This window comes from Vigna umbellata, chromosome 5 (assembly GCF_029865625.1).
Source record: "Vigna umbellata cultivar VRB3 chromosome 5, Vumbellata_1.0, whole genome shotgun sequence".
Lineage (NCBI taxonomy): Eukaryota > Viridiplantae > Streptophyta > Magnoliopsida > Fabales > Fabaceae > Vigna > Vigna umbellata.
In genome coordinates, this window is record NC_142169.1 from 17,038,394 (window position 1) to 17,066,369 (window position 27,976).

The window sequence follows — 27,976 nt, forward strand, 5'->3', positions numbered from 1 at the left end:
TCAGAGAAGTACTAAGAGGATCATGTTTAGAAAAATATGATCAGAAGATACTGTGTTAGGCTTTTATGTTATTTTACTTTAGTAGATTAAGTCCAAATTGTGTTACCCCATGCTTATTAAATTTGTGTTGTAATTCTCATATGCTTTTGGCCCATTATATTAATTTGTACAGTGAGCGGTGGAAAATTGGAATTCTGACACGATCTTTGCTTTATTATTTTCTTTTATTTTCTTTTTAGTATGGATTGTATTAATTTGTACTGTGAGCGGTGGAAAATTGGAACTCTGACATGATCTTTGCTTTATTATTTTAATTCTGGATTCAGGGCATGGACAAAGTTACCTTTATGCATGAGATATTGCCTCAGTTCAAAAGGAACCGAGGCGTAAAGTCCTTCCAAAAAAAAAAATCTACTGCATCGGTTTCCTTTAAACCGAGGTAAAATCCTAAGGTCAAAAATTATTTATTTATTTTTAAATATTTTTTTTAAATGATATTTGGTTTCGCTTATGGCCTGAACCAAAGTCAAATACCTTTTTTCTTTGGCTTTGACTATAACCAAAGCCTAATGTTTGACTTTTTCTTAAATATTTTTCATTTTCTTTTATCCTACATATAAAAAAAAAGTATAACTGAATTACAATATTGAGATTGAAAGTTTTCCAAATGTAGAAGTAAAAAAAGAAGTATGGAAAGTAGAGAGAAAAGTAAGGATTTTTAAAGATAAATATGAAAAGTGTTTTAAAAAATTGTAAGACTAGATACTAAGTCGTTGTAGAAATTCCTATACATGATGTAAAAAACTACAAAAGTCGTACAGGTCCATACAAGATCCAAGGAGAAGGCTCAATCATTGTTTAGTTTGTTCTTGTCTTCCTAATAACTATTTTATATTGGTAGAATGGTTGTTCGTCAAGTGGATTGAGCAAAATGGGATTTGTTGGGTGAATTAATATTAGTTTTTTCTCTTAATTGAAATCTTGAGTCATTCGTTGGACAAATAGGTTGTTGTTTCGGGTACATGGTTGAAGTCCCTTACTTTAAAGTACTCTAGGTTGTCTTGAAAATCGGACGGACTCCCTAGTGGTCCTCTAGTTGTCTTTGTATGCTGGACGGATTCCCTCCTCTCTGTCCAAGTCGTGTAGGCGAACACCTGTTGAAGGCACTCCGACGCTCCAGTTAGTAATGTAACAAAGCGGTGGGCATAGCAAGTAATGAATATATAGTGCATTGTCATCTTAAAGTCATACCTGAGACCTTTATTTATACTATTTGTGATGGACATTTACCTTTCGCTAGCCTAATGACGGCCCAATCACACCTTAATATGCATTAGGGGTTTAATGAGTTATTATCGTTTATAATCTAACCATGTGGTTGGCCTAGGTGGTCGGTCTGGTCCGATGGTCGGCCTGGATGGTCAGTCGGCCTAGTCTGGTGGTGCCAAGAGACAACACGGTACAAAAGCCCCAAGCTCGAGCATGATGTTAATTATGCGAAGGGCTTCTACATTTGCCGCTTCTGATAAAGACGGGTTCTCCGATTGGTTTTTGTCTCTATGTCCTTTTTGTTCATTTATTAAGATGACTGGTTTGAAGACTAAAACGGGTCGTGCCCTGGTTGGCCAAGCTGGATAGGCTACTGATCCTACTTGAGTGACATGTCTTGGAGATCCGCGGTCATTAACTTTCGGTGAGGTCAATCGGGACTCCTAAGATGAAGATCCACGGTTGCCGACCTTCGTTGTTGCCAGTAGGGATTCCTTTGAGGCTGAACACTTAATACCAAATTTGGCTAAGTATTTGTGAGGCCAGATGGCCGAAAGTTGAGGTCGGATGATCGAATTGTTGAACACTTGATGCCAAATTTGGCTAAGTAACTGTGAGGCCGAATGGAAGGCCGAGCAGTTGAGGCCGAATGACCGAATAGTTGAGGCCGGATGACCGAATTGTTGAACGTTTGATGCCAAATTTGGGTAAGTACCTGTGAGACCGAAAGAAAGGCCGAGCAGTTAAGGTCGAATGACCGATTAGTTGAGGCCGGATGGCCGAATTGTTGAACTTTGATGCCAAATTTGGCTAAGTACCTGTGAGGCCGAATGACAGAATGGCCAAATACCTTTGGTGAAGATCCACGATCGTCGACCTTGGGTGAGGCCGGCTGGGATTAATTTGGTGAAGATCCATGGTCACCGACCTTCAATAAGGTCGGCCGATATTCCTTTGGTGAAGATCCACGGTCGCCGACCTTGGGTGAGGCCGGCCGGGATTCCTTTGATGAAGATCCATGGTCACCGACCTTGGGTGACGTCGGTCGGGATTCCTTTGGTGAAGATCCACGGTCACCGACCTTCGATGAGGTCGGCTGGGATTCCTTTGCCACAGTCACCAACCTTCGATGAGGCCTGCCGAGATTCCTTTGGTGAAGATCCACGGTCGTCGACCTTGGGTGAGGTCGGCCGGTATTCCTTTGGTGAAGATCCACGATCGCTAACCTTGGGTGAGGCCGGTCGGGATTCCTTTGTTGAAGATCCACGGCGCCGACCTTCGGCTAAGTTGACAGTGAGTCCGACCAAGTTGACAGTGGTTCCTTTCTGAACTCTCTGTTCATCAAATTGGGCTTTATTTGAACCAGGCGTAAATGATTCGTTAATGAACTCGCTGTTCACCGCCCGACCAATCGTTGAGGTCGAACACTTGAGACTAAATTTGGCTTAGTGGTGAATCCGTCATTGGACCCTGAATAAATCTTGAACAATATAATATTGAATAATAAAATGAATATAAGATAGTTATATCAAAATAATTATCTATAAAGTCGTAGAAGCTTGTTGACGATGATGAGGCCAAATTTATCGGTCAAAGAGACTCGAGGATAGTTCACGGAGAACGTTCCTCACCGAGTGGTAAGCTCTCGATTGATCAAGTGGTTTGACGTAGGATCCCATCACCTGTACTAAGAGGTCAAGGTATGATCGGACGACTGAGGCCATGGGAGGCCGAGAAGTTGAGGCCAAGGTATGGCCGGACGATTGATTCCCAACACTTGAGGCCAAATGGTTGAATATCTGTGAGGCCAAGTTTGAGAGAGTACGTGAGAGGTCAAGGTATGACCGGACGACTAAGACCATGGGAGGCAGAGAAGTTAAGGCCAAGATATTGTCGGACGGTTGATTCCCAACACTTGAGGCCAAGTTTGAGAAAGTACCTGAGAGGTCAAGGTATGACCAGAAAACTAAGGCCATGGGAGGCCGAGAAGTTGAGGCTAAGGTATGCCCGGACGACTTATTCTCAACACTTGGGGCCAAAGTATGGCCTAACTTTAATGGTCAAGGTCGGATGGTAGAGGTCGGATGACTGAGCAATTGAGGTTCTTTAAAGCATCACTCATTGGTTCCTTATGGCTACAGTGAGGAATACTCACTCGACCCCACAGTGGACGCCAAAATGTTTCGGGTATAGGGTTGAAGTCCCTTACTCAAAGCACTTCAGGTTGTCTCAAAAACCGGACGGAATCCCTAGTGGTCCTCCAGTTGTCTTTATATGCCAGACGGGCTCCTTCTTCACTGTCCAAGCCGTGTGGGCAGACACTTGTCAAAGACACTCCGACGTCCAAATTAGTAATGTAACCGAGCGGTGGGCACAACAAGTAATGCATATATTGTGCATCGTCATCTTAAAGTCATACATGAGACCTTCATTTATATTAGTTGTGATGGGCCTTTACCTTTCGTTGGCCTAATGACGGTCCAATCACACCTTAATTTGCATTAGGGCTTAATGGATTATTATCATTTATAATCTAACTATATGGTTGGCCTAGGTGGTCGGCTTGGTCCGGTGGTCGGCCTGACTGGTCGGTCGGCCTAGTCTGTTGGTGCCAAGAGACCGTGCGATACACAGTATGGTTGTCGGCCTGGGTGGTCAGTCGACCTAGTCTAGTGATACCAGAAGATCGTAGGGTACTGTTGTCATTGAGAAAAATATAATTAAATTTTATATTTGTAATTTTTAATTATTCATTGAAGAATTTGTGGTTTTTGTGTGAATTCATTATCATAAAAAACATGTAATTAAGTAAGTTTAAGCAAACAAGATCTAAATCAGTATTAAGCCCTACTTGGAACTTCCTTCATCATCCGTGCAAACAAAGCCCACCAGAAATAGTATAAATAAGTGAGTCTCTTGCTTAAAAAGTTAGCTTTTCCAAACTGAATCATCCCTTCAATAATAATACTTCCTTATCAAATGCTTATTGAGCTTCGAAGTATTATTACAAGTACCTATAAAACTAAGGAAAAAAAATCAGAAAGCGTGAAAAAACATAAAATTAGCGGTTTTGTAAATTCTTTTTGGCCTTACTAAAACAATATAATTGTAGGAATATCTACATAGTACTAACTTTTAGTTAAATAATATCATTCAATTTTTGTATATTAATAATATGAATAGTGAATATATTATCAATTAAACATAACATGTTTATAGATATGATTTTCATGAAAAAATTTCATAAGACCAAAATTTATATCACACACGTAATTTTTATTACAGGTGGTGTAAAAAATATTTGTGATATAAGAAAAATATTGTTATTTGAAAATTAAATATATTATTGGGAGGATTAGACGAGTATAATTATAATGCGAGAGAAATAAGCATTCAAACTTGATGTAAAAAGAATAATATAATATATTATGTTTTTATTTATGACGTTATTTATTTATTTTTCTCTATCTACTCTTGCATTTATGAAAAGGTTGAAAACCAATTTATGCTTTGTTTAAAATAGGAGCTTTCATGCCATTTATGAAAAACTTTCATATACTGACGAGTGATATGTTCCAGCAAATAAAATTTTTAATCTTTTCACATTAACATGGGTGCAATTAGTAATAATAAAGGGACTAAAAACAAGTCCAATTGTTTTCATTTAGTTTAAGCCCAATCCTTCTAATGTAAAAGAGAAAGGATTAATATCATCATTAATAAAAAATTTATTTGAGAAATATCAAAGGGTGTAATCTCATCATGTTTTTATGAAGAAAAAAAAGCTAATAAAAAGTGAGACTTTTTATATAACGAATTAATCTAATGATTATGAAAAGACAGCAGGCAATATGTCTTTCCCCATGCTAAGGCTTGTCGAATCAAATTCACTCATTCTACCGACAGTGTGTAAATACTAGAAGACAAAACATTGCCAGGACTTTATTTATTTTTATATTATCAGTAAATAATTCTTAAAATAATTATTATGAAATTGGAACTTTATAATATACGACACATTGTGGTTAAATAAAAATGTAAAACTGTTTTATATTGTTATTACGTAAACAATTTAACCGGATTTAATTTTTATTTCCGAACTTTTATTTTTTAGTTTAGTCTTATAAATTTAAAGATTTCACATATATTTTATTATATCAAGTTATCATTTATTGATGTATAAAACTAATTTATTAACTCAATGATATTTGATAAGATATAATAAACAAGGCAGCAGCTACAAATATGGCTATAGTAGTGAAAGAACTAATGGAATGACTAATTTCACTGTAACACTAAAATTTCCTTAATACATTCTTACATATGAACCAATTAAAGTTTATAAACATCATAACTTTTGAAGTAATTATATATAAAAAAAACTATATAGAATTAAATAGTCAATGTATGAATAAATTTGTTACCTTTTATAGGATGATTTGTGATTTATTTACCATTTACCATTACAGTATTTGGATATTTTAGGAAAAGACAAAGGTATGAAAATTGAGCAAGGAGTGACTTTATTCAAGACAGAGCAATGACTTCTCCATTTTCAACTTGATTTTCCAAATTGCGAAGTTCAGAAGAAACCCGAAAGTTTAGTTTGGTGGAAAACGCATGCTTGCGTTGTGACCCACCTTCACCTAAGAGTCGTTTCATCTTCGTTATTGGTGTTGCGGTTACAGCACTGCGAAGTGTGACTGTGAATTTGGGTTGTGGAATTAGAAACCCTTTGTTTAGTTTACTCCTCTCTGCACCAAACTTTTTGATATACCGAATAAAAACGATTCCTTTACGCCCTTGCTGTTCCAAGTTTTGATTTTGTAAGGAGTGGTGCTGAAGCTACCAAGAGGATTGGCAGAAGCCAAAATGGCACATTTGCAAGAAGTGGATCGAAGCAAGGGTGATTTCATCCGTTTAGAGCGGGAATCTGTCATTCCAATTCTGAAGCCTAAGCTCATAATGACACTGGCCAATCTTATTGGTATTGCATTTGTTTGAACATTCTTTTGCTCAGTTTTGCCATCTGAAATTTGTCTCTCTGTTGTTAATGATGTTGGTAGTTATAAAATCATTTTTGGGGAGTGTCTGGACTTTGTTGTGCTCTGATTGTGTTGTGGTTGTCCTTGGAATTGAGACTATTGTTGAGGGTGGCAAAATCAGTGTTGCTTTTCCACAATTGAAAACAAAATTGAGATTGGTATTTCCGACCCTTTACATGATTTAGTTTTTGAGTGCTAGTTCAGATTTTTTATATCTTTAACTTTAGAAGATATTTGGCTCGTTTTTCTCCTTTTCTTTAATTCATTGTCATTAAATTCTGTGACTTGAATTCTTTTTGGGTATTATATGCAGAGCATAGTTCAGACCGGGCTGAGTTTTTGAAGCTCTCCAAGAGAATAGAGTACACAATTCGAGCTTGGTACCTTCTACAGTTTGAAGACTTGATGGTATTATTCGTTCCTTGATCTTTCTGATATATATTTAGATGCCTGGTGAGTGTGGAGCTTTGATTTCTTTGTGTCTCCAGCAACTTTATTCCCTCTTTGACCCTGTACACGGAGCACAAAAGTTGGAACAGCAGAATTTATCCCCCGAAGAAATTGATGTGCTTGAACAGAATTTCTTAACATACCTTTTTCAGGTACTCTCTCTACTTCGCATTCAAGTGTAATTAATCTCTTGGGGATATCGTTAAAATAATATAAACTTGGAAACCTATCATGGATTATGGTGTTACTATAAAATGTAAATGCACCAGTCCCCCAGTGGTTATGATGCTTCTAGATTTTTCCTCTTCAGTTTTTTTGTCACCAAATTAGTTCCTCGAAAAAGAGCAACATCTTACACTAATCTTCAAAGATTATGTTACCAAATTAGTTTCTCTATGATCTAAAATGTCTCCACACGCGTTTTTATGAACTACTCAAGTTGTGACGCTGAATGGATGAATTTGGTAGTGGTTATCCTTTGAGGGATTAGTTTGGTGGAAAAAAAAAATCTTTGTAAGACCTATGTTGGTGGCACTCTAGTCTTTGGAGAACCTAGTAGATTTGCTTCAATATATAGTAACTAACCTACGGCATTGAGGAGGGATGAGGCAATATTGTTGCTACAGTCTTGAGTTCACCTGTGTTATTAGGATGGAAGAGTGAAAAGTCAAATGGCTGCTTTTTAACATAGAGTAACTGTTAGGTTTCTTGGTGACAAGCAACCCTGTTAGTTCTGGTTTGGTCCAGAAAAACACCAGAGTCTGAGACTTAAAACTGGAAAACAGCTTTATTCGAATGCAGCCAAGGGACAATGCTTCCCTTCTCACAGGACGTCACAGATCCTGTCTATTCCTCTCAAATACAAAAACAACGTCCCCTCTACAAGACACCCCCTACCTATATATAGTCTTCCCCCTAGGAAAACTATAAGCCTAACAACCCCAAACCACCTAACAACCTATGTTCTGTTTTTAACTCCCTTTCTCATAACATAGACCCTCAGTCCTATCAGTAACAATGTTAAAAATTTGTTGTACAACACACTTGAAGAACTTGAATGAAGTAAAACAGTGTATTTTCTTATTACACTGGTACAATTTTACTACTGTATTTATAGAGTACAAAGGAGCATAATACAAAAGGTCAAGGCACTTCCTTAAACCCTAGCCTAATAGGTTGGTTCCCATACATAAATAATAATAATAAAGAAACATTACATTTCAACACAAACAGTAGGGTCGTTGATGATTAAGGCTAAAGACATGGGTTTTATCTTAAGGTAATCATAACAAATCTCATTTTCAAAACCTAAACAACGAAGAGATATTTTGTAAATAAAATTTATACCCCTTAGTGGTTGAGTGAAGACTCTTTGATTCTTTATGTAGGTCATGGAAAAGAGCAACTTCAAGATAGTGACTGATGATGAGATTGACGTTGCACATTCAGGCCAATATCTTCTAAATCTTCCCATTACTGTTGATGAGTCTAAGGTTTGTGCATAATTCACATTCCTTTAATGGTATATCTAGATGTCTGTTTTTGATGTTAGTAGTTGCTCATATCTGTATTTTTGCTGATGAAGCTTGACAAGACACTTCTGAAGAAATATTTTGTAGAGCATCCTCATGATGACCTTCCTGATTTTTCTGATAAGGTATGGCTCTTAATCTAGTGTAGGAGGTACTTATCCCAGAGAATTTCATGGTTCTGTGGGGTTCGTTATTTTATTATCTGGCTGGGAATCTGTATATGTATGTGTCAGTTGTTCCCTGCCCCATTTTTAAGTTATTGTAACATTCTTAAAATCATTTTAGGGGAATGACCTTTCATTTTCAAGTTTATTTATTTTTGTTACAAATGATATAGACATTCTACAAGCTGTTTAAAGTTCAAAACCCTAACAACTGGTTTAGACAATGTTATATTGAAGTATTGGCAGTCCATCCTTGTTCGAGAAACAGAATCTTAAATTTTCTTATGAAGTTGTGAGTTTTGGACCAAATCATGAATCACATTGATTGATTCGACTGACTTTTGGTAGTGGTCCAATATCGGATGTTGTGATGTTAAGTTTATAAATGAAGACCACAACTTTGTAGACATCAGATATTATTTAGTTTTTGTTACTTGATTTGTTTGATGCTGATTTATTGTTGATCTTTCCCTCTCTCTGTCTCTCACACAGTTGTATACTTGCAGTAGAGGCTGGTTCACAATTATTATTATAATTATTTTAGTTGTTTGCAGTAGATTGGAAAAAATTATAGTTCCTCAAAATAAGTGAGCTGAACCTGCACATACAAATTCCAATCTAAATATTGTTGTTGTCCCTTGAGTTTAGTCTGATTGTGAAATGGCAAGCTAACAAAGCATATTATTTTAGTATGTTATCTTTCGTCGTGGCATCGGAATTGATCGAACAAGTGACTACTTTGTCATGGAGAAAGTGGACATGCTTATTGGACGGTTTTGGGCATATCTGTTGAGGCTAACTAGGTAAGCAGACTCAGTTTGGAATATTTAGTAGTTGACGCTATGAATATCCACTATTGATTATTATATTAGCTTGTCTCAGCAGGACATGTAAAAGGCCAATATGAAATAATTTATTGTTTCCATGGGTTATAGTCAATATGAGCTTCGTTGTAGTGAAAGGCCATAAATTTTAATCTATTCATGTATGTACCATAATATACACAGCATGCTTCTTTAGTTGTTTTTTTTCCATACATCTTTAGAGAGCTGTACTGCTTGCAGGTTGGAAAAGCTCTTATCCAGAAGGTCAAAAAGGAGAAATAAGAAAAATCCAAAGGACAATGAAATTAACCCTGAAGTAGATGAACAGGACCTTTATGTTGAGCGAATACGTCTTGAAAATATGCAACTAAGGTTGTAAAATGCTTCTCTCTCGCTCTGCGTCATTGTTCTTGCTACTGCTATATTTCTTGTTTTCTTATTTTCTTTCTGGATGCGGGCCAGTGCCTTTATATAATTTATTAATTGTAATAGAAGCTTATTGAATGAGATGAATTTTGGCATGTAAGATTGACCATCATCCGCAAGTTGAATGTTAATTCTGAAAATTGATTGTTGGCATCTTTCATTCAACTTACTATTTAAATTCTCAGTCTATGCTCTGTACCTCATAAAATTTTGGTACCGAATGTTCATTACTCTGGAAATACAACCATCTTAGTAGTATAAAACCTCAATATTAGGTGAAGGTCATGAAGCAACTGTCTTTAGAGCTTTAAATTAGTAGGTAAAGATGCATGAATGGTTTTATTTTATATTTGTAACATGTCCCTTCACTTAAGAGCCCTTTGGCCTTGTAGTATCAATAATTCACTGGTCGCCTACCTTTTACAGAATTTGTCGTTTTATTAGAAGAACAAGGACAGAGAACTTTAAACTCTAGATCATGTGAACCCGGAAAGTCTGATACATTGTCCTGAACTAATTATCCTAGAAACTTGTTTGGTGACTGAACTATCTCTAACAATAAACAATGACAACTTGGATTGAGGTTTTTGGTATTCATTAAGCTTGAGTACATGAACATGGAGAATTTTTGTGATGAAAATCTTAAACTCTAATACTTTGTACTGAATAAACTATTCTAAAATCCTTTTAAGTGACTAAACCATGTCAAAAACTGAAGTTGTTATATGAACTCATATGAATGGTTTTATATTACACTTCTAGCAATAAACATTGGTCTGAGATAATGGTCAACCTGGATTGATGTTGTTGGTTGAGTTCAGGGAACATGGGGAATTCTGTTGTGGTGAAAATATAAAACTCAGAAAAGTGAATTTAAGTACAATCTTAAAAAGTGAGTTTATGCCTTATTCAACACTACAAACTCTTCGAAGATGGAGTTTATGCCTTATCCATTTATATGGTAAATTTTGACCATATATTTAATCAATATGTGATTGCCAATACATCTTCTAGTTCAATAGTAGCCAGCTAGTGGATGACATAATGGCCCTAACAAACCTTGCTAGAATAGATTTTGATACCATCTCAGAAAGTGAGTTTAGGCCTAACTTATGCCTACAAAACTAGCCTGAATGGTAAGACTTTTACACACTTACATACTATAATTTAGTCGTATCTTTAGTCATTATGTTATCTCTGATATATGGGATCGGAAATTATTCAACTGTCTTAAAGTTCCACATATATTTAGTATATCTACTGATTTGTCTTTGAAGTATATTATGTTTCTTTCTCACCAAAATGCAGTGCTTATGCATTTTTTTTTCATAAATTTTTAATGTGTTGATTCTGTCACTCATGTGATTATTTGCTGCAATTGCTAGTTGTCGGAATTTGCTGGGCAAGACCTTAATCCAAGAACCGACATTTGATAGGATAATTGTTGTTTACAGGTAGATCTTCCTTATACATCAAACCTCTGTTGAAAATTTAAATCTAAGAAGCAAATTATTTTTCAGGAGTGCCAGAACCAAATCAAAAGATGAACGAGGAATATTTGTGAAGCATTTTAAAAACATTCCGATGGCTGATATGGAAATAGTTCTTGTGAGTTACCTCATTGTGAAGACTTGATATACTGAATATTATGGTTAAAATTTTGAATGTCTTCTGCTACATACTCAGCTGAAATATATATATATATAAAGTCAAACAATTACACTAAGAAATTGAAAAGGAGTACAGACTGTACCACCTATGGTAGCTGGCTACAATCAAAACAGAGTCTGGAAACATCTTTTACACAAACTAGAAACGACGTCATATGCCATTAAACAGAAATCTAACATGAATCTCTTATAATTTTTATTAATAACTTTTCCTGAGTACTAGTAATGACCTATGTCAAGAACTTCTTACTTGACAGCCAGAAAAGAAAAACCCTGGATTAACACCAATGGATTGGGTCAAGTTTCTTGGATCAGCTATAGTTGGGCTGGTTAGTCGTTTAACCTTGATTTGTTGTTTATGTTATAGTGTTCTTGTTTTCCATCATCCTGAACTATTGAATCTAATGTTCTTATCAGGTTGCTGTAGTTAGTTCACTTGAAATGCCTTCAGCTGATTGGTGGGTCATCATTGCTGTTCTATCCACTGTAATTGGTTATATTGCCAAGACATACTTCACGTAAGTATGTTGTTGCTTGTTCCCTGTCATTGGTGATATATGCTGTTAAGATTTTCCTTTCAGCAAGCATACTGAGTAGATGTAATACTTTTAACAAGTATTGTATCCACAAGGACTTATGTAAAATTTATAGTAATCATAATTTGTATTTGACTGGAAGTGAAATCTATAGAAAATAGTGTTTCAACTTGATTTTAGTTCCAATTTCAAACGTAAAATCTGCTAGATTTGGAATAAGAATGCTAAGTATTGAGATTAAACTTCACCTATTCCGTTTTCTGTACTCTCTTGATTATGTGTGTGTGTGTATTGGCTAAGTTACTTGGTGATATTGAAGCTCAAGAATCCTTCTAGTTCAAGTCTAGAACTATAACTTCTGATTCCTCAGTCATCATAATAAAATCCTTGCTTTAAGCTCAGAACTCGAATTAACTAACAGAAGATTGTGTGTGTGTGATTCAACCTCAAAACCTCAAATTTAAGATTTGTTTTCCAACCCTAACCTAATTATGTTAAAGAAGATGAGTGATGTGTGTGTGTGCTCTTCTTTCAGTTTGAAAGCAAAAAAGTGAGCTTTAAATCTTCTTTTCAGTTGATTGGAGGCCTTCTTCTCCTCCTTGGTGCTATTCTTTCAGACCTCTCTCAAACCCTCAGCAAAGACACTACCAACCAAACCCTTTTATATTCTACAACTTTGCTCAAGCAAATCCTATGTGTAAAGATGAAAAAGGTACCTTCGCTTGAGTGAAATTGAGGCCAAGAGATCCGACTGCTTGTGCTGATTTTTGCTCAAGCTAAAAGTGAGTCACCTAAGCAAATCCTTCCGTGCATAGATGGCTTGATCTAAGATTATAAATTCTTATGCTTTCCCATTTTTCTAAGTTGTTGTTTTCTCTGTCCTTGATTGGTTGTTTTCCCATGAAATTTATCACTTGCTCCTGCAAAAAGATATACAAAAGAAACTATTTTATAATGAGAGGGATTATGATCTAAATTAAGGAAAATAAAGTTGTTAAGCACCCAATAAAGATCATACTTTAACTGAATGTTGCCACTTCACAGCTGTGAAAATTGCCTTCATATAGCTCTGAAACTTGATCGATTTTTGTTGGACACTAATCTATAGAAATCTCTCCACTGTTGACTTGTTAAATTGTTGTCTCTTCATTTTCTTTTTCATACCAATTCATGTAGATTGTTGAATTGTGTTCACATTATCATTTTTACACTCCAATAACTTGAGGTGTATGGAAGTAAATGCATTTGAATATATTTAACCATCGTGGTCACTAATTTATTTTCCCCGTAGGTTCCAACAAAACATGGCTCAATATCAAAATTTGATTACACAGTCAATGTATGACAAACAACTTGACAGTGGAAAGGGTACACTTCTTCATTTATGTGATGATGTCATTCAACAAGAAGTAAGTCCCAGCTTCATGTATTGATAGTTTTTCTTTTCCTTTTAAATTAAATCATTTTTGATAATTTTTGTTAATGATTTTAGAATTGTTGCTCTAATGGTATCTGAGACTTGCCAACTTATTTCTGCTCAATCCTCAATCTTTCTTCCTTCAGTTTGATTCTGGCTGATCTGGGATTTGATTGAACTCTTGTTTCTTCAATTGGTTTGTTTTTGTTTCTGTGGGGTGGGTGCTAATTGATTTTTTTTTTGCTTCAGTACCTACTGGTTTGTCCATGTAATTGTGCTTTGATTTGGTGTTTGGTTCTCTTTTGGGTGGATTTACCGTTCTCATGTATTGCTGTTACCATAAAATGTCATTTGGCAGTGCTGCTGTTGGTGCGAAAAACTGTCAATGTAGTTCCGATTTAAGGTTGCTTATTATCGTAGTTCTCATGTATCTGCCTGAATCTTACTATTCCATTCAAAATTAAAATTCATATATTTTGTGTATAAGATCCTAGGCAGTTAGTTGTCTTAATTGAAAGAACACTTGTGAACTTGTCCCGTGAACCCAACCCTATTGACATGATATTTTATTAAAATTATATATACCTATATATATATTATATTATATATATACACACACACACACACACACACACACACATTCTTTTAAATACATAAATCATCTATTTTATATATGGTGTTGTACAAAAATTATTTTGGATGGAATTTTTAGTGCTGCTGCTGATAATATTTAATGCCATGTTATAAAAAGCATGTTCTCTTATAAAAATTTATGGCAATTACTGCCTGTATATGATGTGTTATATGATTACTGTGAGCAATATGTTTTATTCTCTTTGACTATATGTTTATGACCGGGTTGTGTTTGACTATTAAATCACACAAACCTAACCTAATATGTATAATTATGATTGGTTTAGATAATAGGTTTATTCAAAAGTGACACACAATCAGCATTGCAAATATCCCTAAACCTAACTGGAGTCATGCAAGTTGCTTTTTCTGAATGCTGAGAAGCACAAATGAAAACTATTTTGATTACTACATTGTTAAACCATACAATTTTAAAATATAATGGTATGTGTCTGTTAATATTAAAGGAACATTGATAGAGTAGGGATTTTATATATTGGTTATTAAAATTTATCATCTTGGTGATATGTCCTCGTGCTAAATTTATGTCGGTTTCATTCACCGAAACATGCATGTAGGTGAGAGAGAGAGAACCACATCACCTTGTTTGTTGTTTGTTTGATCCGTACTGCTACACTAAATTGATATACGAGAATGGAATGTTAAACAATATAGGATGAGTTTCAAACCAACCTTTCATTTCGATTGGCGGATTTTGTTGGAAATTCATCTGATATTGTGTGCACACTCATGCATGTGTGTATATCTTAGGCTTATTTGAAGTTCTTGTTTGACCATTTTTTTTAACAAGTTTATATGCCTATGTCTTCTTACAAGGGCGGAAAACCTATCCTATTTGTTAGCAACCATGATCGTATAGTAGCTGTAATTGCTCTCCAGTATACATATAAAGTTTAAACTATGTAAATTAAAAATTGGTCCATTCGAGATAGCAAGTCTCAGTTATAGGGTGAACGTAGGAGTTGGACATATTCGGGTCTCAGTACTAGATACAAGGCCCATTTAGGATAGAAAACCCTACTTCATTTCATCTTGCTTGACAAGCTCACTACCCCCACTTCCAAATAATAAGGTGGATATTCACTGTTTTTAGGTCTATAAATATACCACTACACCATCACTATAAATAGCACACCAAATGCTTGCAGCTGAAGGTCCCTCAATATCTTTGTCAGGAACAAAAACCATATTATTTGATACTTGAAAGTAGTGTAGCACATCATTTACTTCACTGTTATCGTGTATGGACAGAAATTAAAGTTGAAAGCTTGGTGAACCTAACTTCCCAAACGCAACTCCTTTAAACAATATCCTTCTGTCAAATATTCCCGAACAGAGTGAAAAGTATAGGGATACTGTTTGGAATGTCAGCTTTTACTTCTCAAATGCTCTCCAATTTGCAATTCATTTTTTAAAAGTCTAATAATATAAGAAATGAAAGTTTGAAGATTTTGAAAGTGTGCATGTATCTGGGAACTTAATATGGTTACATCATCTTTAATTTGGGTCTTAAGATTTTGCTACTACTAGATATTTGGTAATCAAGTTGTTAGATTGTTCGAAGATCTTTTTATAGATTCTTGTTGCTCCGTGTATTTAGAGTTTGGGCTCTCAACTGAAATTTAAGCATGTAACTATGCACCGTCAAACGAGTAACTAACGGCCACCAATCTGTAATTCTTTAATGTGTAGGTCAAAGAGGTAATAGTTTCATTCTTTATTCTGATGGAACAGGGCAAAGCTACACGACAGGTACACACATGATCATGAGATATTAGCAATCTTGTTCTTTTGTTCTCTATGCCACCTTCTCTATATTTAGAAATTCTATTATATACTAAGAAGAGCAAAATTTTATTAGTGCTGTCTAAGTACTTACATTAGTTGTTTGGTATATGACTCAGGATCTTGATCAATGGTGTGAGGAACTAATCAAAGAAGAGTTTGGTGAGGATTGTAATTTTGATGTGGATGATGCCGTTGAGAAATTAGAGAAATTGGGAATTGTTAATCGGGTGAGATTCCTCAAAAATATTTCTTTTTATTTCGTAGTGCTTATAAGTATATAAGACTATATCTCTTTAAAGGAAAACTGACCTTTTTTGTCCCCTGTAACTTGGTTTTATTATTCCCATTTCTTCTCTTATATTTATATCTCACTCTTTTAACAGAAGTAGGAAATTTCATCTATTTCTTTAAAATGGAAGGTAAACTTTAAAGATCACGAGGTTTTTCCTTTATTGCGGCATAAACAAACTTGTCTAAAATTTTATCAAATATGTTTCCTGGAAGCCGTTTAAGATGGTTGAACTTTGTGCCTTGTTTGCCAGTTAGGGTTCATTCTTGAACACATTATCATTTTATAGAGTTTAACAGATTTTCAGCCTAATTGAGAGCACCAAGTAAAATTGGAACTTTTTGTTTTCTTGATTTTGCTGTGTTCTTTCTTCAGTAAAAGCTACTTGGTGTAGTGTTATACACCATTATGATTACTAGAAGATAATTTTCAAACATTGTGACCCTCTAAAAATTTGTCAGAACCTTTTGATTCCTTTGTTGACTGGAAACTCTTGTTGTTATGCAGGATTCTGTTGGTCGGTATCAATGCGTTGGGCTAAAACGGGCTAACGAAATCATTGGCACCACTACTGAAGAGCTTGTCCTCAAAGCAAGACAGGGAAACATGGCTCCTTGATGGTAATGTCAGAAGGTTCTTATCTGTCTCATGTACATGTTGTTGTTGGTTCATATTGATAAAATCCAGAAATTACCTTTAGTTAGAATTTTCCGTTACACACCCTTAAATTGATGTCCCCACCTCAGGATGGAAGTTAGTTTCTGCATTCTGTACACAATCTTCTGTATTTTTCATGTAAGTTTATGTCAATGTGTACTCTATATTTTATTATTTTCCCATTTGTATGTGTTAATAAAATTGCAGTTTTTGGATTCACATTATTTTCAATCTTTTACGTGTAATTTAGTATAATTATCACTTTTGCTACTTGTGGATTGTCTCAACTTTCTGTGAGAATTATAGTTAAACCTTCATTGATGGTGGATTTTGGAAACATGAGAAGTTCTTTGAAAATTGAGAAATATTAGTTTATGTGTGGGCTAATTATTTGTTACTGAAAACATTGGATAAATGGTTTTATGTTGCAATTTTAAGGATATGAATGTTAAAAATAAAACAATGAATGAATTTAAATTACATCTATCATGGCAAAAATACGTATCAACTAATAAGTTATCATTTTGTGCTAGCTATTGAAAAATTTATGAATTTATATTACATTGATAGTGTGAAATTCTTTGAAAAATTTATGAATTTATGGTCAACGAATAAATTATTTACACCAAGGATGAGTTTAGGAGTTATTCCTTCTCATTGCATAAAAGTATCAACACAATTTTATTATTTTCTAGTAAGTAAATATAGCTTTAATTTCAAATTTAATTTTATGTAGAGAATCTAATATTTATCCATCTATGACCACTTCTTTTAATCGGTATAGTTGATATCTTATCGTGTCATTTTTTTAATCTATACTCCCATTTTAATTTTAAATTGAATTTTAAAATGTTTAGAAGAAAATATAAAAATAATCTAGTTTTGCAATATAAAACTTGTGTTTGAAAATATATATTTAGTATGAAGTTTAAGTATGATTGTAGAATAATTTTTGTTTAAAATATGTGATTATACATTTGGATTGTATAAAATTAAATATTTATGGATGAATTGTATTTTATAGACTTTTATATGGATCTAAATAGATTTAAACTTATATTATAAATCACAAAGTCTTAAATAGATAAATTGAATAAGTATGACTATACCTTAGTATGATATACTATTAAGCCTAAATTGGGATTATCTTCTAAAAATGATGGTATTCTAAAAATGACGGTAGAGTTGTTTATGACTTAGTAAGATAACGGATGGGTTATCTCAGACTTTATAGAATATATTGATGTGTAATAATGATAATTTGTGTTTTCTTTGATTTTATCAAATCGATGAGGATGAGTAATGTTTTCTAATTACGTTTTTAATGACTCGTATCTAATGTCTTCAATTTTTCTCTCCTATTTTTACAAAGTATACATGATTTGACTCTTTAAAATAGAATTTAGTGGGTTTAATAGACTTTTTTTTATTAATTTTCTCTAAATCATTCAATAGAGTTTTTAATTTAATTTTTATTTTATTAAGAAGAGTGTATGTTGACAAATGTTGGAAAATGACAATGTGACCGTATAAACAATAACATAGCATCAAGACATCTAGATGGTTGCATATATATAATGTTATTTTTTATTTATATTATTTTGTTGTCATCCTCTAATCCTCTAAACATATTAATATCAATTTTACAAAATAAAGCACATTCACTCTTTTTGACCAAAATCATAACTACTAGACCAAAAAAAATGAGAAAATAATTTTGACAAAAATTATAACAAATTATTAAACCTTAAAATAGAATATAAAATAAAATGTAATTTTAATTATTAATAAAATAAAGAAAATATTTTCATATATTGCTCTTTTGTACTAGATAAAGCTTAGGTTTATGAATATAATTTCACTTCTTAAACATTGTGAATTAATTTTATTCTTCTGTTAATTCGTGTACTTGCCTCTATTAATTACATGCTTGAGTTAAATTCCCTTCCATCTTTTGTCGTTGCGAAACGTTCATTATCGTTTCAAAGGAATTTTAATGCTTTAATAGCCCTATATGACAATTTTAATACCCTTAATTTTTCATAACTGCCTATTTTTGTTTCCAACAATTCCTCCCAATCAAATTATTTCATTATTATTTCTAACACATAGCTTTTTAACTCCCACAATTCCACAAGGGTAGAATTTTTTTTTGTTCAATTAGATAATATGAATTATTATAAAAATCATTCAAATGTCGTTTAATTTTGTGTTAGTTTGAAAATAATTGTATAATTATGACAATAATATTCCAAATGAGACTTCTTAAAGCTTACAGAAAAATAGGATTTGATTTAAATTTAAAGATAATGGTACTCATATAGATGATAACAATGTATTTCAATTTAAGTTTAAAAAGTAATAGAAATTGTTCTAATTTAAAATGAAGTATCATATTTGAATTTGGATATAAAGACTCAATTATAACACCAAAACTCTATCAAAAGGTTATTATATAATTATATCAAATACACATTTTAGTTATAAAGTTTATAATATAATATAGATGAAAAATATATTCAATATTATTTCAAAAGATAATAAAGAGTAAACTATTGCATCACACTATTCTCTATATTTATATTATCAACTATTTTCTTATTTTCTTATGATAGTTTCAAAATTGTTCCTTTTCACCTTCTAGACCTTGTATTATTTATGCTCTCATGAATTAAACGGACATAATAGGTGGATATCAACACCACTTCAAAGAACACAGGACACGTTAGAATAAATTTAGATTATACTGTAAATTTAAACAATAGCTTTATAATATACATACATCTTTTAACAAGACCAATTTACAAATAGATAAACATCTCAGAACCTTCGAAATATTAGTTTATTGAGTACACTTTGAGACTATTACTATATAATCTGACAACATCTCTCCTAAGAGTATGACAAGGTAAATTTTATCTAGTAAGTTCGATCTTTTACCAATTGCACAGAGAAAAAAAATCCTCCAACTTTCACAACTAGGTATCTCTCTTTAGATAAGTCTAATACTTAGTAGAGTTAGGATAATCTCATATCGACATATGTCATCAATACACTTCACATATCACCACACACAATAGTATTCTTCCCCTAGGAATAACCACATTTTCATTCCACATAATTCACATCAAAGCATAACAGATTTTTCAAAATTTAAACTAATTTTACCATTCCATAACCGTACATCCTCGCTCAATAAGTATTCCCTAGGAGGAGACTTGCCTAGTGACCAAAATACTTGCCCAACGATGCTACCTTGATGCTCTTTGACTTTGCTTAAAATCTTCTCACTCAACAACATATAGGGCTTGCTTAGCAAAAGAGCATTAGGACTAAATTTTCTTAAAATTCGCCTAACAAGACTTTCTTGCTCAACAATTAAGCTCACACCTTGCTCTCAGGGTTTTTAGCATTTTCATACTTGCCCAATCAGGCTTTAGCTCGCTCAACGAATATAACTCTTGACACCACTTTTGGCAAGCTCACTCAACGACAAATAACTAGCCTAGCGGGTCAAAGTGTTGGAGTTCTCGAAGTTGTAATTTTCCATTCTTGCTCGTTAAGTCATATGTTCACCCAATGATTCTACATAATTATGCAGGTCAATTTTGATATGATTGTGCTTCTATCCAACTTGTTTAGGATTTTCACTCAGTTGAAAACACACAAAATTTTACTCATACTACACCCTTATATAAGTCCAATTAGGTCACACAACCAATTCAAAGGTACCATCAACATAGACAGTTCAATCACATACCAAGCATTAATTCAATCATTCACTTCATACATTTAGAATCAACATTTTAAAACATATTTCACACAACCATTTTATCACAAGTCATTACCATAAAATTCAACTTCATTAATCATCTATAATTAAATTTAAAGCTAGCTTCCTTTACCTATTGTAAAACACTTAGGAATGTTCCTAGAATTCTATATCACACAAAATACTCTAACTACCTACATACCCAAACATCAGATAAAATTAAGCATATCATTAAGATCACAATTCAACAGAAATTCACTTTGAGCATATTTGAGACACATGCATTGTCATCATACCTAGCTGCACCTCAAAACTTTAAAATGCTTCTAAAAATGGAATAAAAGTGAACTTATCTTGTTTTTATGATCGGACAATTATAAAGAATTTTATGTAGTGATTTCACTTATGATTTTTTATCGTCAATTAGATGAAAAATTGAATTTAAAATCTAAAGAAAAGTTAAAGAAGATTTTAAAGAAAGTTTTAGTGAAATAAAATGTTTTTATATAATGAAACTCGATTATATTAAAAAATGATTTATATAATTCAACTTTTTAATAATTAAACATCATATTTTAAAAACTATATCTACTATTTTTTTTTTACCTTTTAAGATCCTTAAACAGTAGCAACCTCGTTATAATTATTTAAATTCTTTTAGAAAAATGTAAAGTTGCAAGAAACCAAGTCCACTCTTATAAGTTATTAAATTGTTTGTGCGTATATATTTCGTCGGGACGAGGAAGGATAGAATATAATAAGTGAGTTAAACAAAAAGAAATAACAATAGGAATCTCACATTTTTAGTATGAGTAAATAACTTCATAGTGTTTATCAAATTATTACCATTATTAACTTCACTTATTGAATAAATAAATAAATAATCCTTTAAAAAATTAAAATTAGTGTATGTAAAATTAAAACGTAAAAAATAAAATAAGTTCTATTAGAAAATTTCTACACATTTAACTTATGATTAAACAAAATTCATTTTTTCTCTTGTAAAAATTCAAGTTTATTTAAAAATGAGCTTAGAGTTAAGCTTGAAATATTTTGAACCAATAACTTATTTTTTTATATTTTTTTTCGTAACACAATTTCTCATTTTCCATGCCCTTTAATATTATAAAGTTTTATTTTATCAATACTTTTCGCTTAATATTACACTATTTACTATACTTTTTAATAAAATATTTTATCCTTAAGAAAAAATAACAAGGGTAATCGATACAAAAAATTAAACTATAGATTGTTAAAAATATCATCCTAATTGTAAAATAAAAATAATAATTTATATAAAAATCTTTGAAATAGGTTTTCAAATTACTTAGTAGTATTTAGTTTTCTTTTTCTAAGCTAACCTTCAAAGGTGTGGATACTAGTTAGGGTAACATAAGTAAATAACGTACATATTATGGTAACTCCAATATCACCATGAAACAATTCTTTTTTGTCATCACCTTTTGGTGGATTTTCTCCTAAAATGAAGGTAACTTCATTGTTGTCCTTTTTGTACTTTAACCACTATTGTGAAGCTTTTTGACATATCACATCAGGATCTTCAATCCTTCTGCAAAAGCACGTTCTGTTTCATGATTTTGTAAAAGCACGTTCTGAGAGTTTTGGAGAACTTACTACCACTTACTCTTTACATAATATTGAGAGTAGTAGATTTTTCTTTAATTGTTAATATAATGATTATGATCTTCATGTTTTTTTTTAAAATACTGCATTTTAAGCCTATTTATTACTCTTAATATTCTATTTGTGAAAGTTAAGTTATAAATTTACATATTTGATTTACACTGATTCCATTAAAATAACAAGTAGTCCTACATGTTCAGGAGTCAACTTAATAGAATATTAACATCATTGTTGAATAGGTAACATAATATGGATTATTCATTCATCCCAGAGTCATTAATATTTGTCCACTACTTGTGACATATTCTCCAAATTTTAGGCCACATTTGCCACTTGCATTTTCCTATTGTCTGTATTCAAAGTGGCCTGCAAATTGCAATGATGAGTGAACAATAAACAATTCCATTCCCCAAACGTAGTAGTTATTGATTTGATAAAATGCTTTTGACTGCCATGATTTTAGCTCTTGAATATGTATAAATTGCAATCAATATTGTAAATTAATAACAATAATCTTTGATTTAATACTTACTGATAAATAATCTCATAAAACTTAACAAGACATTGGTACATTTTTCTTACAAGTTGAGATAGTAAAATATTTTTTGTTGGACTAAATTAATAACAAGTAACATATTTGAAGTTATACTGGATAATTTACCCCAAAAGGAACATCCTTTTTCATTTCAGGCATCTGAGAAGGAAAAAAACAATAGAGTTGGATTTCTGCCTACACTTTCTATTTACAAGTTGGAACAAAAAATCAGAAGCATCCCCATAGGTTTTATGTCAATATATATTTACAACTTTCGGTAGATTTTGACAGAGAAGTCCTCTGAACAATGATGACAATTGCTTCGTCTCTGTGCCATTAAATAACTTTGGATCTTCGAAAGGGACCATGCGGTCACCAAAGGATACCATCCAAAATGCCAAAAAAATCATAATGGCATTCACATATGGCCTCATAACATGAAAATGATGAGATGATGGTATTCACAAACATCCATTTAGCTATTACTGCACACATCTTCGGAACGTGTGAAAACTGCTGGCACCAATGTGAAAGGATGATCATGGCCTTAGCAGTAACAGGAACAGTTCATGTGTGAGTCACTATGATGAGATTCAAGTGGCAATAAACAACTGATCATTATAAGAGACTTGCAGTGCTGAACCTGTAACATTTTGCAGTAAAATATAAAGTATAAAAATTGAAGTTTAAGATGATCAGCACATTAAGATAGTCACAGTATGTAAACAATTTATTTATTTTTCTCCTATAACTGCAATGAACTGTTAAAATCTGTTTTCAACTTTTGAAATCAGATTCAGGAATTTAGCATTGTCATAACCAAGAAAAGCTGCCAGAGATGTTCACAGTGTAGAATCATTAGAGAAGGGGCACAAAAGTAAAAAAAAGTACAAGCCTGAGAACTTTAGATCAAACTTGTTGAAGACAACAACTATTAGCATGTGATTAATATTATAAAAACAGATAAAAAAGAACACGTATCTTAGAGAACATTTGATGTCACTGTTTGTCAAGTAGGATTTTTACTGATTCATTATATATGAGATTGGTTAAAGAAAATGAATGGATAATTTTTCCCAAGAAGTTCCATCTGGATAATAGAGAATGATATTTTAGCTATATCCCATGCAAACACAAGCAAACATTAGAATTTGCAGAAGTAGGTTCTATATTGGAACTAGATCACTCACCTCAGTCAAGTATTTTCAAGCAGATAAAAGCAACATTCCATTGCTGTTCAGTATGACATGCAGAAAGCTTTCAACTTTTCAAATATTTCAATTTCTCAAGAACCTGTTTCATTGATGGTCGAATAGAAAGAGTCTCTTCTGTGCATGTTAATGCAAGCTTTAAAAGGCCCAACAATTTTTCCTTAGGCCCTGCTTCCCATAAAGTAGATGAAAATAGCTCAGAACAACGGCCTTCGGTCATTAGTAGCTCTGCCCATGGTACAATGTTGAATCCATTTCCATATTCAGAAAAGGATGGATCAAGTGACTTTCTTCCAGACATCAATTCTAATAACACCACACCAAAGCTGTAGACATCGGCTTTGTCAGAAACCCTGCAGGTGGTGGCATATTCTGGTGCAACGTAACCAAATGTGCCTGCAACATCAGTGGTGGCATGGGTCTCAGTTACCTCAAGCAGTCGTGCCAAGCCAAAATCTGACAGGTAGGCATTATGATCTTCATCAAGTAAAATGTTGCTAGGTTTGATATCTCGGTGAACAATGCGAGGAACACATGAGTAGTGAAGAAAAGCAAGGGCCTCTGCTATGTCTTTTGCTATTTTGTAAATAACTGGCCACTGAACATTCTTCCCTGACCTGTCATGTATGAAAGCTTCAAGGTTCCCTCCAGAAAGGTAGTTGTAAATTAAGAACATTTCAGCCTTCCCTACATAATATCCAATAAGAGTCACAAGATTCTTGTGTCGAATTCTTCCCAGTGTCCTTATTTCCGTTTCAAACTGTTGAATGCCTTGAAACCTACCTATGGACAACCTCTTTATGGCAACAAGAAAACCTGGGGCCAGTTCTGCCTTGTATGTTGACCCAAAGCCGCCTGTGCCAATTAGATGCCGGATGCTGAAGTTTCCAGTAGCTGTGGCCACACTGTCATAGTTCAATTCAGTTGGAACATCTTGAAAGGTCACTACCTGTCGCCTTCTTATACTGCTAAGCCGACCAAATTTACTCCTTCCAGAAAAGATAACCAATACTATTCCCAGAAGAGTGCACAGTACCACAGAAGCAGAAGTTACCACAACAATAACCAATGTCCTTAATTTTCTCCCTCTATGAGTATGATGCTGGATTTCAAGGGGGACGGGAAGAGAAGCAGGTGAGTCAGAATATGGATCAGGGCAAGGATGCAAGTGTGCATTTCCTTTGTAGGAATCACAGTCACTTGGGTGTTGAAGACGAGGAATATGACCCGAAAGATTGTTAAAAGAAACATCTAGCTGCACAAGATTGGAAAGAGTAGAAAAAGTTAAAGGTATTTCCCCAGAAAGTTTGTTGTGGTCCACCAACAGAATTTCAAAACTTCTGGCATTTGACAAACTCGCAGGTATTGTTCCAACTAGAGCATTGTGAGACAAATTCAAAACAGTAAGGGAAGTCAGTTGGCCAAGTTGGGTAGGAATTTCCCCTGTTAGATTGTTTCCTCCCAGATGCATCCGTTTCATGTTTTGAAGGTTTCCAAACTGATTCGGCAGTGATCCAGATAGCTTGTTCCCACTTAAATCAAGATGCTGAAGCATCACCAAGCCACCTATAGCTGGTCCAATTGACCCATCAATCTGGTTGTACCCTGCTTCAAAATCTGTCAACTTTAGGCACTCCAAAACCGACGTTTGGAAATTCCCACCCGATAGTTGGTTCACACTCAAGTTAACTGACAATGTCTTGAGCTCGTTACAGTTTGAAACTAACTGGTCCGGTAGAGTTCCACTGAATCTATTATTATTGAGAGACAGCGCATAGGAGACTTTACGATTAGCACTAAAGAGACTATCTCCAAGAGAGAACGAAGGCAAGGATCCCACAAAACTATTCCAGCTGAAATCATGGCTAACAACAATAGTGTTATTCTCCTCAAAACCAGACCCAACGAAAGTATTCTTTTGAAACCTACAAACAGGTAAATGAAAGTATTCATCATCACTAAAACCATCCAATTCTAGAAATGAAGGGTCTACTGCACTCACACCGCAACTTTCTTTCCTAAATCCTTTAAGAGTGCCAGATATATTGTTTCTGCTGACATTAAAGTACACCATACAAGGAACACGAAGCTGCAATGAAGGCAAATACCCCACCAAATTATTAGAACTCAAATCCAAGAAACTCAAATTCCTACACATCCCCAAACTCTCAGGCAAGACACCAGTAACATAATTCTGCACCAAATTGAGCACCCTCAGAGAGCACAAATCCGACCAGCCACTAGGCAACCGTCCACCAAGATTTGCCCTTGGCGCCCATAACACCGTTAGACTTGGAAGCAGCAACACCTGATGAGGTATGTTCCCAACAAAGGCATTAAACTCTCCTCTAAAGCCATCATCCAATCCTCCATCATCACGATCCTCAAACAAATCAGTAAGCACAAGCACAGACAGTTTCACACAATTAGCCAACTCCTTAGGGACCCTTCCAGTGAGTGAGTTTCGAGAAACATCCAGAACTCTCAGTTCAACAATTTGGCCAATCTCAGAAGGGATTCTACCTTCGAAGATGTTCCCATCAACCAAAAGGGTCCTCAAGTTTCTACATTTGCCAATTTGGGATGGAATCTCCCCAGTCAAAAAGTTACGAGACAACTTCAAATGCTTCAACGAATCACAAGTACCATTCAGAGGAATCACACCAGAAAACTGATTATTCGACAAATCAACGATTTTCACACTCCCAGAGCCAATAATATCACTCGGAATCGAACCAGAGAAGACATTACCAGAGAAGTTAACAAGTTTAAGAGACTGAAGAAAAGCAAAACTCATCTGGGTCGGGACTCTCCCTGAAAAGTTGTTCCCTTGCAGTTCGAGGACCTCGAGAAACCGAAGGTTCCCAACGGTATCAGGAATCTCGCCGGAGAACATGTTCCCGACGAGGGACAGCACGCGGAGCTCAGACAAGTCGCCGACGGAGGGCGACAAAAGGCCGCCGCGGAGACCGGTGACATTGAGGGAAGTGACTCGGTCAGAGAGGCTCCCTGGGCCGCCACACGCGACGGAGTGCCATCGGCAGATATTGGAGGAGGAGTGGTTGGTCCAACCGGCGAGGATGTTGGAAGGGTCGGAAGAGACGAAGCTTTTAAAAGAGAGAAGTGACAATGCGTCGCGAGAAATTGAAGCATTGAGGGCATTTGCGTGATGCGAAGTGAAGAAGAGAAGGCACTGAAGAAGAAAGAGAAGATCCATGTTTCTCAGAGAGTGTGTGAATAATCAAAATGAGAATGAAAACGAGTTGGCTTTTTCCAAAGATTCGAAATTTGTTTGTTAAGCCATGGTGGGTGAATCTGGTGGCGGAAATACGTCGCCGGCAAGGATGGGGCCGGAAAATGGAGCTCCGGCGGCAAGTGAGAGTGAGAGAGTGAAGGAAAGAGATGTGAGTGAGAGTGGCAAAGCAGCAAATTACGTTGAAAAGTTGTGTCCCATTTGGAGCGAAAACGGTAACGTTTCTCTCTCTGTCTTCGATTTTTCTAATTAAATATATATATATATATATATATATATATATATATATATATATATATATATATATTAACTTTATAGGTTTGTTTTACGCACAAACGGGGAAATGCTTTTGCGTTTTTCTGACTTAATTTTCATTCACCTTTTCCTTGGTTTAAAGTTTAATATAAAATTTTCGTAATAAAACGGTAGAAAAAATTATTTAAACAACGTTTAAAATAGTTTATAACGAAAATTATAGTAGTTTGTTGAACCTGAGGATCTAGAATATAATATTTGTCGAACTTCATCTTTGTTGCTTGTTCCAGTTCCAACCACATGTGAATGTTTCATTGTTTTTTGGTGTCATTCTGTATTTAATTTGGTGAAACAATAACCCATCAATGGCAAACCCGTGCCTGCCGCTATAAACATTTGTTTTTGGATTAAAATATTAGCCTATGGCTGTTGCTCACACTAAAATACACATATATGCTATAAATATAAGGTTTTTTAATATGTGCAGTGTAAAAGAAAACAATATAGTATCATTTGAATTTATTTTATTATTATGTTTGGGCAAATATTTGTAATTGCTCATTAATGTTTGAAAAATTATCACTA

At 34.1% G+C, this 27,976-nt stretch overlaps 2 protein-coding genes across 2 annotated transcripts; one reads left to right on the forward strand and one right to left on the reverse strand.

Moving 5' to 3' along the window:
• The first annotated feature begins 5,811 nt into the window (after nucleotides 1-5,811).
• On the forward strand, nucleotides 5,812-16,940 carry LOC124822844 (uncharacterized). Its single transcript, XM_047294916.2, has 15 exons — nucleotides 5,812-6,256; nucleotides 6,628-6,722; nucleotides 6,803-6,916; nucleotides 8,153-8,257; nucleotides 8,350-8,421; nucleotides 9,151-9,263; nucleotides 9,525-9,656; nucleotides 11,096-11,164; nucleotides 11,231-11,318; nucleotides 11,638-11,709; nucleotides 11,798-11,898; nucleotides 13,208-13,325; nucleotides 15,680-15,739; nucleotides 15,892-16,002; nucleotides 16,572-16,940. Exons 1-15 carry the CDS (start codon nucleotides 6,142-6,144, stop codon nucleotides 16,680-16,682), a joined length of 1,476 nt encoding a protein of 491 aa, XP_047150872.2. The 5' UTR covers nucleotides 5,812-6,141; the 3' UTR covers nucleotides 16,683-16,940.
• Nucleotides 16,941-22,793: 5,853 nt separating this feature from the next.
• LOC124844199 (LRR receptor-like serine/threonine-protein kinase RPK2) lies at nucleotides 22,794-27,355 on the reverse strand. Its single transcript, XM_088091624.1, has 2 exons — nucleotides 23,863-27,355; nucleotides 22,794-23,315 (listed from the first exon to the last, which is right to left on the reverse strand). The coding sequence occupies exon 1, from the start codon at nucleotides 27,098-27,100 to the stop codon at nucleotides 23,933-23,935; it is 3,168 nt and encodes a 1,055-aa protein (XP_087947750.1). The 5' UTR covers nucleotides 27,101-27,355; the 3' UTR covers nucleotides 22,794-23,315; nucleotides 23,863-23,932.
• Nucleotides 27,356-27,976: the final 621 nt, after the last annotated feature.

Excerpts from the sequence above, each read along its gene's own strand:
- LOC124822844 (XM_047294916.2), top strand. The coding sequence starts at position 6,142 with ATGGCACATTTGCAAGAAGTGGATCGAAGCAAGGGTGATTTCATCCGT. Across the intron at positions 13,326-15,679 it reads ATGATGTCATTCAACAAGAA|GTCAAAGAGGTAATAGTTTC; the intron begins GTAAGTCCCAGC and ends TTTAATGTGTAG. Across the intron at positions 16,003-16,571 it reads AATTGGGAATTGTTAATCGG|GATTCTGTTGGTCGGTATCA; the intron begins GTGAGATTCCTC and ends GTTGTTATGCAG.
- LOC124844199 (XM_088091624.1), bottom strand. The coding sequence starts at position 27,100 with ATGGATCTTCTCTTTCTTCTTCAGTGCCTTCTCTTCTTCACTTCGCAT.